The 12,042-nt window shown below is 39.3% G+C and overlaps 1 protein-coding gene across 2 annotated transcripts in view; it reads right to left on the bottom strand.

Moving 5' to 3' along the window:
- Positions 1-12,042, bottom strand: part of LOC145686627 (phospholipid-transporting ATPase ABCA3-like) — a 252,882-nt gene that overhangs the window by 169,563 nt on the left and 71,277 nt on the right. For both annotated transcript variants that reach the window (XM_081760095.1, XM_081760094.1), the window contains exon 4: positions 5,294-5,416. In XM_081760095.1, coding sequence (XP_081616221.1) covers positions 5,294-5,416 — 123 coding nt within the window. The remainder of the gene's footprint in view (positions 1-5,293; positions 5,417-12,042) is intronic.

Here is a 12,042-nt window from a genome sequence, read left to right as displayed (position 1 = left end):
TTGTTCACGTTATTAGTGATAAGCTTTTCCACTTCATTCGTGAAGTAATCGTTAAAAGCATTTGCAATTTCAGTCGGATTTTTTATAATTTTATTTTGACAAGAAACGCTAGTTATCTTAGAGGAGGGTTTTCGTTATCCAGATTCTTTCCGAATAATTTGCCATGTAGCTTTCATTTTGTTGGAAGCTTTCCCTATGTAAGTATCATTCTCTAACATTTTTGCATGTTTTATGACCTTATGTAAAACTCGTCTGTACATTTTGTGGTATCGTTTAAATACGGGAGTACGGCACCGTCGGCACTTTGTCTGCCTTACGTATCATGCTGGGTGACTCAAATAAAGCTGGTGGGTAGGCACATAATTCATGCGCTAAGGTCTCCTCTAAAGATGTGCTGCCTGCATTAGAGACAACTAACAGTCTTTGAAGCAAAAGATTCGAATCGACGGAGATATCGCTGCTGATTTTAACACCACTCGGGGATGCTAGAGTTTTGACTTTATCTGCACGTTTCCACTTCACAGTGAACAGGTCTTTGCCAGATAGTTTCTTCGCAAGCTCTTCTCCAACTGAAAATAAATTATGGACGTTGACCGGGGAATTCGCTGTGACGCCAGTGGCAATGTTTCTCAACGATTTGTCTCCGTCAAGTGGTGAAATGGGCTGCAGTCCTACAAGAATGCGACATGTGTCACTGATATCACGTGACATTCTTGACGTTTCGGCTTCTCTATGTTGTTCGCTAGCGACATATGCTGTATGAGTAAGAGTTTGCATCGCCAGATTGTACTCGGAGCATTCTGGCATTGAGAGCACCCACAAAGATCGTTGCATCTCTGACATTCCACTCCCAAGGGTTAGACCTCCAGTGGATTTTAGCGATCTCATCAGAACCTGCTCTATGACTAGATCAGAGGACAACCCAGCCAAATAACGGTTGCTTCTTCTAGTAACTCCGAACCCATTTTGAAAGCTTTCGTGAACTGTTGGATTAACCGATGGCAGCGTTAACATTGTTTGCAGGTACAAGCACGTCGACTTCAAATAATTGAAATGTCCTGCTGCAGCGAATATGGGAATGCACTCTGCTATAGCATCAAGGTAATCCTCCTAGCTTCCTGTTCGGTCTGCTGCCACAAATTTCCTTGCTGTAGTCAACATGCGCTGGTATGCAAGCCACAACTGACTTGTTTTTGATGTGTTAATAAGTTCTGACTTTCGTGCTTCAATTTTTCTCGGGCTTCTTGAAGAAGAGGTGAAGAACTAGCTCCAGTTACAGTAATCTCACCCGACATCAGACTCTGGTAGAGAGAGTAAGCATCGTTGATTGTTCTGTGTGTTCCATTATCGGTCTCCAGAAAAACATTCTCCACAAGCAATGCACTTAATGCGAGGTCAACCATCATGTGCGCACGGAAGGCTCTTGCTACGGATTTGCCACTTAACATATGTACAACCGAATTTTCTCCATAAACCTCATGCAAGATTTCACGTAAGCCTGAACCATCCATCAGGGAACCAATTGCTCCTAGAAGGTTCATCAAAGTATGAAATGAGCCCAAGAGGAGAACCGTGTCCTTAATACTGGTGTTATGTGCTCTGTCATGCAGGATACGTGAAGCTTTCCAAAACAGTGGTTGGTCTAAGGTGATGATTGGTGTGACTATATTTTCTCGCAAAATTATTCAGGGACACTAAAGTGGAATAGATGCATGACATTTCAGATGGATGGAGGTCAATAATCGGTAAGCAAAGAACAGTGGATTTTCCTGAATGATGAAGAGATGGAGCTGCGTGAATGGCCTGCATCATTCCTGACCAGTTTGGTGTGCGTGACGGAAAGTGCCAGGAAAGTTTCCACAAAATATCGAGGGAGCTTTCGTTCGGTGATGGTGCTGTTACCAGTTCACAGTTGACCTTTTCAAGAATAGCCCTGGCTTCAGTGTATGCGTGAATAGGAACACTGGCAAGGGACTTCACATCAGCATCAGAGACGGGCTTCCGAAGAATGGTTAGACTGGTAGTAGTGGATGGAGTAATGGCCGCCAACATTTCCATACCATGGAATGTGCCTAAACTACTCGGCGTTTGGAGATTATTCTCTACATTATCCGCTGCAAAGAGGAGAGTCTGGTCTGCTGGCATTTCGATCACACGATTACCAAATGTACTTGCAGCACAGCGTTCAAACCGCTGCACTTCCGCGTATGAAGAGCAAAATCCCAGGTGATGCAGCGTGTCAATCAGGTGTTTCGATCGATAGTGCTGGTGCAGCTGCACAGCAACATCTAACTGCAGAGGAGGTAACATATCTCTTGGTCTGGCTGCTTGCATCAAACACTGGCCAATCGATGCTATTTTGGTTTCATTGTCCTTTCCGGCAAAAAGTGTGGTATAGAATACTTGTAGGCTAGGTACTGAAGGAATTCCTGAATGGTCAAGTCACTGGGTGAAGGATATGTATTACTTCCAGTTTGTAGTTTGGATTTTATGTCGGTTTTGATCAGTCGAGCTACGGTTTCTCTTATTCTATTTTTTCCTTTTCTTCACCATACTCTTGTGGTAAATCACGATATGCCCTAGAATGTGATTGGCAGTTTCTCGAAATGTAATGAAGTCGTTTTTTCCACTGTCACTAGAAATTATAATTTTTTCACCGAAGTACTCCATTAGTTGACGCTTCATGTGCAGTCTGTCATATGCAATGTGATCAGTCCCTTCAAGAAATGTGCCCATGTTTGTAACAAGTTCTCCCACAGTTAGTTGCTCATCATCGTGCTCTTCCAAATAACTACAGATGCGCTGAAATGCTCGGATTCTCTCATCATTTGTAGGTCGGCCAGCCCGGAATTTTTTTGACGCTGACTGATTGTCGGTGCAGTATTGTTGAGGAATTGCTTTACCTGTTCGAAAGTTGATACTACATTATCCGTGATAGACACAATCTCCTGCATGAAGATCAGATGAGAAGCACTCAATTCGACCTCGGACAGTTTGTGACCCGGTATTGTTTCGTTTATTGCAACACTTTAAAATACTGTGTGGCAATGCTTGTGTTTTCACTCTCACGTTTTCTGATTTCAACACGTGACGGTCATCAAATAAGACAGACGTTCCGCAAAAAAGGCAGTCACTGTTCCTGTTGAAGGACCCATCCGACGAGCGAGTAACTCGTTTTTGATTTGGCGATGATGTTTTTCTTTTTAGGGCAATCGCAATATCTTTTTTATCAATATAACGTTTGCGACAAGAGACATGAACCACCATACTTGTAGCGGCGAGAATGTTACTACCGCGAGCCTTACTGGCATTGTTCACTCCTTCACCTCCCTTTTCTTGAAGTGTGATGAGGTTATCGTCAGAATCTAGGCTTCTGCAGATGATACACAAACGTGTAAGGGAATCATCCATGGTTCTTCAGTGCCTAGGTTCATGCAAGACTATGATATGTAGAAAATCTTATGGAACCCCATTTCCAACGACATATCGTTTGTGCCCCCTATACCCAACGATTATCAGGGTTGCCAGAGCCCAAGAAAGGTAAAAGCATAGATTTTCCCAATGTTTTAAAGGTTTCTTCTTCTTCTTTTTCTACAGGTTGGGCACAGGGGGTTGGGTACAGGGGGCACAAACCATACGTCGTTGGCAAGGTGGTTCCATAAGCTTTCCAACGCAGTATGCTTCATGTCTCTGTGACAATTAGGGAGGATGCTAGATCTAAGAAACAGAAGTTAGACCACAGTAAAAAATACACAGAGTAACCTTCCTTGGTCCGCGGTTCCGAATCTTTATCTCCCTTACTGTTGAACCTACGTCCTTCATTTTTTAATATTATTGTTACCAATTTCTGGTCTACGCGTAGGAAGTTTTCTGCCGGCGTATGAGGACGCACAGTGTTGCCAGGGTCCAAGAAATATCAATTAAAAAAACAAAAAATTGACTTTCTTCTTCTTCTTCTACGGGTTGGGCATGATGGGTACAAAAGTCACTTCGTTGGAATTTGTGGTCTATGAGCGTTCCAACGAGGTATCATTTATGTCTCTGTGTCAATTAAGAGGGTTACTAGAGCCGCCAACGTAAAGGTCTACGATTTTTTCGAAAAACCATGGTCAGCCATTTTGAAACCGTTTTTGGGGGTGTTCCCGTGGTCCGATTTTGCCGGATTTTGAATATGTTATGCAGTAGTAATTCCTGAATCGAAAACTGTTTAAAAAGCTTGTGTTGCAATTTTGCCCAGGTTGAGGGTATAATTGCTCTAGATTTCCTGGACTACAAAGGCAATCACAAAGTATAAAATTTTATATACAATCATCAAAGGATGTGCAACACCAAACCTACATATAGTTAGTATTTAAACATGAAATTACAATAAGTATACCTTTTTTCCTTCAGGTTATAACAACAATTCTACAATTTATCAATTAACATCTCGAAACACTTTCGCTTGAAAGTCTTGAACTTATACTGAAATATATCTAAACCCATAGTCCCAATTCTATTATCCACATTTTATTACCAGCATTCATCATTGCTGGATACTCGTACCAGGGCAAGCTGACCATACATCCTATAGCCAAAAATATGAAGGTGAATCGAGAATATTATCATGCTAACGTCCTGACATCCATTTATGGCCTTGACATTCCTCATCTCTACGAGAGAGAAAAGAATCGTATGCGTGTGCATACCGACAAGGTGTCAAGTCACACACCTCGCTTTAAGCCGCATCTTTCTCCAACAAATGACAGCAGAATCTGGAATTCGTGCCATTGCATTCATAGATATTCCAGTGAGGTCCCCAGATACGTCACCGATAGACTTTTGCGCTTTCAAGCTCCTGAAACGAGCCTTGTCTCATAGCAGACTCCACACTATTGAAGGTCTATGGAAACCCTGTCCGGAGGAGTGGTTGCGCTTTGACATGACTACACTGCGTGCTAGTCTCCTAAAGTGGGAATTTCACTGTCGGGCAATTGCTCAGATGCAGTTCTACCAAATAGAGCACTTTTGGTGGTGGCGACATGGTTTCTCTTAAGGTAAATGCAGTTTGAAATCGTCACCATAGATCGGAAACAACTACTGTATTATTATCTTTCAGATCTATTCACTTGAGGTAAGCGTTCCAAACCGTGATTGAAACTTCTTTTTTAAAGCTTTAAGCATAATGTTTTCCTAAGTCCTACTTTATGCTATAAATATAATTTGTAAATGTCTTAAGTAGCAATCAATCTTGCGAAAGTTATTTCTAATGAGAATATTAGAATGACAGACTAACAACTCACATTACAAGTACCTTCAATCCAGTTTCTTTTTCGTGCACTATCTCCTTCACAAGAAAGGATGAACCCCACAGCAATGAGTATATAAAAGCCATAGAAAATAGTTCATATTTCGCTTCTTTCCGGCTTTGTTCTTCCTAGTAAAGTGAAGGAAAAAATAATTATATTTTAATGTCAGAAATAAGTAATTAAGTGAAAATAGCACCCACTAAATCCACATTACATTTGACCTCAGCAATCCAACGATTGTTAACAGACGCATCTTTTCATTTAATTCCATATATCATTTAAACGTCAGTGCAGACTTTCCATTAGTTTCAGTATGGAATAATTCCTCGTGAACCGTGTTTTCGTGATGTTTTTCCTATCAATTACCACCTATTCATGCATCTGTGATTACTTCTTGGCAGGGTAAAACTTTCCATATGACCAGGCGGTGAAGTTGAGAAATTTTGTATATGGGAGACTCCAGATTTTTTTTTTTTTTTTTTTTTTTTTGGTCATGGAATCTAAATATTGGATGAGAGATGACAATAGTATGTGGGTGCAGTTGGAGACTACTTTGACTGCAAAAGTATCGTTTGTAGGTCTTTAAAAGTGATTCATGCGGACATTTCAATCACACAAACCCATAGATAAGCTAAAACCCTGCTAAGATCTGATCTTCGACATATCTCAGGGACATATCTCGTAAATTCAGGAAACTATGTCGTCTATTCGCAATATCATAAATCCTGTCCTTCTACCTTACTTTGGACGATGAATATCCCCATTTTTAGGCATGATTAACACCCGTTCTACTCTGTAACACAGTCAGGACAAACCCAAAATACTGTTCTCAATATATGCCATCTACTATAACCAGCACGGTCACCGGGTTTAAGCTCTATCGAGCACATGTGCGACACAATGGGACGGCATATTACTGCCAGGCAGAATTCAGTAAGGACAAATGCCCTTCTATCTCAAGATTTACAGATAAGGTAGTATACAATACCCCAGAGTAATTACGGTCGGTAGTTTTGACTGCCAGTTCCATGAGTACCAGTTGGAATCGCTAACACTCAGTGACGAAGCTAGAGGAGAAGGGGAGAGCGTACCCAGGACATCCTCTGTCCCAGGCTTGTTGTATTATAACATAGTCAAGTTATATAAAACGGACTTTGGGTATACAAAAATAACTGCTTCCTAAAAAGAATTCTCTGCTCGCCCACTTCCTCCATAGGAAATAAAAGTTGGCATTGATACTGCTACCATCTATCATCATCTTTATGTGTACAACGTAGGAGCAGATCTGTTTGAATTTGGTTTTTGAGTTTAGCGTTCCTTTCTCCAGCGAATGTATATGAGTCGTGGACAGACAGCTTAACGACTCTAAGGTTTGTCTCTAGAACACCTACTTTTAAACCACCGACACACCACGACCAATAAGTAAGCATACCCGATATTACACGGTCGATATACGTACAACTACTAAGAGTCGAGGCATAATCATTCCAGATTTGGCTCGTCGAAAATTCAATAAGATATTGGTGGTTCTTGACTCTGGTATGACAATCATAAGTTAGTCTAGGGGCCAGACATAGTCCTGTTGGAAGGTTCACGTACAGGGAATTCGACTTCTGGAATATGTTCTGGGATCTTAAAGGACAACATTTGGCTTGGCCACATAATCACCATCATGTGAGATTTTTCAATATGGCCGCTATTAACTTTAGAAAAATTACATACCTTGATTTCCACAACTCTGATGCAGCTCCTAATTAACGTAGCGCAATGAATAATACACCGTTGGAAAGCTGAAGGAACGTATGTTCCAAAATGGTAACGTTTATATCCATTAAGTCCATTATGCTCAAGAGATAGACCAAAACATTCGAATTGTTTATATTATTCTGAAAAAATTAAGAAAAACCTAAGCTGGCAACACTGTTATTTAGTATACAACAGCTAGACAACACAGTTAAATACGAGAAACATCTGTGTACATTTTACGCAGGAATTGGATAGATTAAAAAAAAAAACAAAAGTGCAAAGAATGGGATATCCGATTATAGTACTACAATAACGGTCCCAAAAATATGACCTTAAGTACTGGTGGGAGACCATTTTTACTTGTCGCTTCCTTTTGATGGAGTGCACAAATGGATCTGGTGCATATCAACACTAACTCGGTCCCTTCGGAAACACTTCAAGACCTAAACTATCCGTGTTCTATCAAGCTGGTTTAGAATGTTCCAAAGCTATGTGCATTTCTCTTTGGACATCAGAAACTTAAATCTAGTACTTTCTCAGAAAGGTTAAGCACTTTTTGAAATGGGTAACACTCCACTCGTGGTAAAAGAAGGACTTGTGGTAACATTGCACAAGACTTCACCCTTGCTGAAACACTTTCAGAACTTGATCGTATCTGGTCCCTCAGTTGTTTCTTCCAGTTAAACTTTCCTAAGGCGATCTGCCTGTCATAACTAGTGTTCCTTCCTGAAGGGCTTTCAACTCGCTATTGTGTGGCAAGGTTCTTTCCAAAACGAAATCAATTGTGTAACAGTTTTATCATATGCTGCTACAGATTTATTTTCTACATACACAACAATATTGAACTTTCAAGCTGCGCTGTTCCAAACCAGTATACAATTAGGTTCATTATGGTCTGATGAGTGAGTGTACAGATTAGCAAAGGAAATACAACTATGGTACCCAGCACAGTTTTCAAATTTATTCTTTGGGCTTGGAGCTTTCTACACTAGCAACATTATAATTACCTGTATTGGGAGTTACTTCAGCGACAGTGAAGTTTTAACAGAAGTTCAGATATTTGGACCAAACGTTGCAGAAAGTATACTGAATGGATTTCACTACTCACGAGGGTTACATGGAATCTTCATTATAGCAGAAGCCATTGAGAGTTTACAGTGGCAGCAACTTTTCAAAAATAGTATGTGTTTCTATTTCAACATGTGATGATTCTACGAAAAGCTTGTGGGTTTGAAAATGCTGATGTCGCTAAGTTAGAAGTTTCAAAATTATCAACTCTTCTTTATAATATAAATGAAGATTTCAGATTGTTCAACATGGGTGTCAAGAATCAAAATTATTCAAATATTGGAATGTGTTTCTGACAAAGGCATTCCCTGTTCTATTGGATATGATTCGTACTGACAGAGAAGGTGACTGGGAACTTCATATGTCTTCATTTCGCAGAGCATTTCGATTTTTCTTTGATTTCGGTTAAGTTAACTACGCCCGATGGGGGAGTATATACTTTGAGAACTGTCTGAGACTAAAGGGTGAGCATCCAGATATCTGCAAAGACTTTATGGAAGGGCACTTTGTAGTTCAGCAAAGTGAAAAAGTTTCAGTAGCGTAGCAATGGATCAGACACTTTAACAGATGTATAATAAGCCAGCCAAAAGTCCTGACAGAATTATTGGAATGACACGACGCAATGAAACTATTGCACAAAGATATCTTATTCAACATGAAACAAACGCAGATAAAGCAGTTATTTCTAGCAGTGTGTGGTATCTAAATGAATTGTGAATATGTGATCCATCATGAGTTTTCATCAACCTAAACAAATGCAGGTGAAGAAGAAGTAAGGGGATGTCAACACTTCATTCACGAGAGGCAAAATCCATTTGATATAAGAAGCAAAAACCTGAAGAAAACATTTTACTAAAACTGAGAAAGATTTCAAACTAAGCTGCCTGGACATGCGAGAACAACTTTATCTAAATTTTCGAAATGAAGTTTTCATCGAAGAAACCAAGAGTTTGTTCTCCCGAATACATCGCTTTAAGAAAGAGCATCATACAACTGAAAGATGAACAGTCAATGCTCAAAAGGAGACAATTGATGCTCAGAGATATATTGATATAGCATGTGAAAGAGCGTATTCTGATGATCAACTGCTCTGGTGAGAGCTTCTTTTTTCTTGTCAAGAGATGGTTTTCTCCAGAAAACAAAGGAATTAGAAATAGTTTATGAACTCCAAGGAGAATTGATTCCAGACAAAATCCCACAATATTTGTCTCAAACATCTGTTCCCACGCAAAAAGAGTAGCAGCATTAATGGGAAAATCATTGAAAACGTTTGGAGATCTTGTGAAGCAGATACTACAGCGATTGTTTCAAATATCAGAATGCTCCTCGAGGATATATATTGTAATGGATGTCTACAAAGATGGAAGCATTAAATCATCAGAAAGAAATAGAAGGATGACATGTGATCCAATGGAGGTCACCATATTTGGCATGGAAACTCCTCTCCTGAAAGATATGAATACATTCTGGGCTTCTTCTGTTAAAACATTTCTTTGCTGACTATATTCAATAGGAGCATGATCAATTAAATACTGTTATCGCTTACATTGGAGGTCTTGAAGTTGATAGAGGGGAAACCATACGCTTAGGCAATGGACAAATTCCTGACGTTCCTAATCTAGTTTCAGAGCTTGAAGAAGCAGATGAAAGAATATTTCTAGATATTCAACATTATGTATCAAAATCAATGATACAACGTATTTTAGTGGCTTCATCAGATGCAGATGTCTTAATTTGCTCACTGGATTATTATTATCTCAATGAGTTTAAATATCAAGGACTGATGAAATTCTGCCTGCTGTACATTTCTTACCTAGAAGTGACACAACCAGCAAGTTTGGCACCAAATGTACTGCTTTGAAACTTGTTAGAATAGATGGTGAATGGCAAACTTTTATCTTCGAAGATAGACTACCAAAGGCTTCCCATTTCCCTGTAAATGCAAAAAAATGTACCCGAGAAATTGTATGTGCTTGCTGTGCAGAAATGATTTTTTGTTCCAACTTTTGTGACTGTAGCAGGAATGGTAGTTGCCAAACCCTATCAAAGTAAAGTATAGAATAGTGATTTTTGTCAGACAGGTTATTTTTATTAAATATTTAAAACAACTATGGTGCAATATGGTAATTGGTTTTGGTGAGTTCACGTACGTTTTCAATAAACCAAAGATTGATCATTTTTATATGAAACAGTTTATTTTCTTTGTCAATTCCTTTTCGTGTCCACTATACTAGTAAAATTACCAATTGTTTTTATTTTTATAATATCCTTTCAAGGTTACCCGTTTTAGAAAGTGCCTTTCTGAGGAAGTAGATTTAACCTTCCGATACCCAAAGAGAAGTATACATAGCTTTGGAAGGTTCTAAACCAGCTGTTGATAGGCCACGGATAATTTAGGTCTTGAAATGTCACCGAAGAAACTGAGTTAGTGTTGATATGCACCACATCCTTCTGTGCGCCCGATCAAGGGGAGGGGGCAAGTAAAAATGGTCTCCTACCAGTATTTAAGGTCATATTTTTGGGATAGCTTATGTAGTACTATAATCGGATATCACATCCTTTGCACTTTTTTAAAAAATCTATCCAATTGCTGCGTAAAATGTACACAGATGTTTGTCGTATTTATTAGTGTTGTCTAGTCGTTGTGTGCTAAATATCAGTGTTGCTAGTTTAGGTTATTCTTAATTTTTTCAGAATAATGTAAAAAATCGAATGTTTTGGTCTACCTCTTGAACATAATGAACTTGGTGGATATAAACGTTATCATTTTGGAACATACGTTCCTTCAGTTTCCTAACGGTGGTGTATCATTCATTGCGCTACACTAAATAGGAGCTGTGGAAATCAAGGTCTGTAATTTTTCTAAAGTTACTAGCGGGCGCCATGATTGGTGGCCATATTGAAAAAACTCACATGATGATGATAATGTGACCAAGCCAAATCTTGTCATTTTACATCCCAGAACACATTCTAGAAGTCAAACTCTCTATATGCGAACCTTCCAACAGAACCTATGTCTGACCCCCGGACTAAATGGCAAAAGCATTGCGAGTAATCAGGATAGCATACCACTTCCACATTCTGGAATGGAACCCCCTTACATCTTTAACAATATGGCCGAGTACAGAATCAGCTAGGGTGCTGACCAGGAGGATGATACTTATTCATCTCCTAAAATGTTTGCTAACCAACATGCATTAAGCTAAACCGTGGGACATGATTCAGATTGGGACACGCAAACTTTAAGTGAATATCAGTAAATGCCGCAGCGATGTGGACATATACTCTATATTAATGAACCAGTAACGGCTGCACTACACAGAGTAAGGTTAGTACACGATTATGTGTCAGAGCCTATTCAGAAGTAATTAAAACTTTCATTGTTAAGAATGAACATTTCATTTTCTTGAAAAAAACCCGTCAAATTTTGATCCATAGGCTGTGGGTACTCATTCTGGTCCTAAAACAAGTAATACGCGAGGCTTAAGTTGATGGTAAAACTAAAGCATATAAGTTGCCGTAAAGGTTACAAATCAAGGAATAAATAATATGAAGAGCAAATTCTTATCGGGCAAAGGAAGAAAACAATCACCTCAACTGCTGGCAATCGAGAAATGAAGTCGGTATATCTACAAAACGAAACCGACGGCAGTGTCGCCAGGAACTCGACCATCAGTGTTCTAATTTTTGTAGAATAAAGGGATAAAAAAGAAACACTTCATCAGTTGAAAATGTGCCGTAAGCAACTTGAGTTTGTGAGTGGTCAGATACCAGACGTTTCAACTAATCAAGATTACCGCTAAAGCCGTTAATGTTGGAGAAGGTTCAAATTGAAAAATCCAACTTTAAAGAAGAATTTTGCCTCTTAAACGAATTCACTATCAGTAAGTTCGTCCTTCAACATATCAAATTTCAGCAAAGTCAAAAGTGGCTTGCTACC

The sequence above is a fragment of the Thermobia domestica genome, chromosome 5 (genome assembly GCF_964235325.1).
Source record: "Thermobia domestica chromosome 5, izTheDome1.hap1.1, whole genome shotgun sequence".
Taxonomy (NCBI): Eukaryota; Metazoa; Arthropoda; class Insecta; order Zygentoma; family Lepismatidae; genus Thermobia; species Thermobia domestica.
This window is presented reverse-complemented; position numbering and strand designations above follow the sequence as displayed.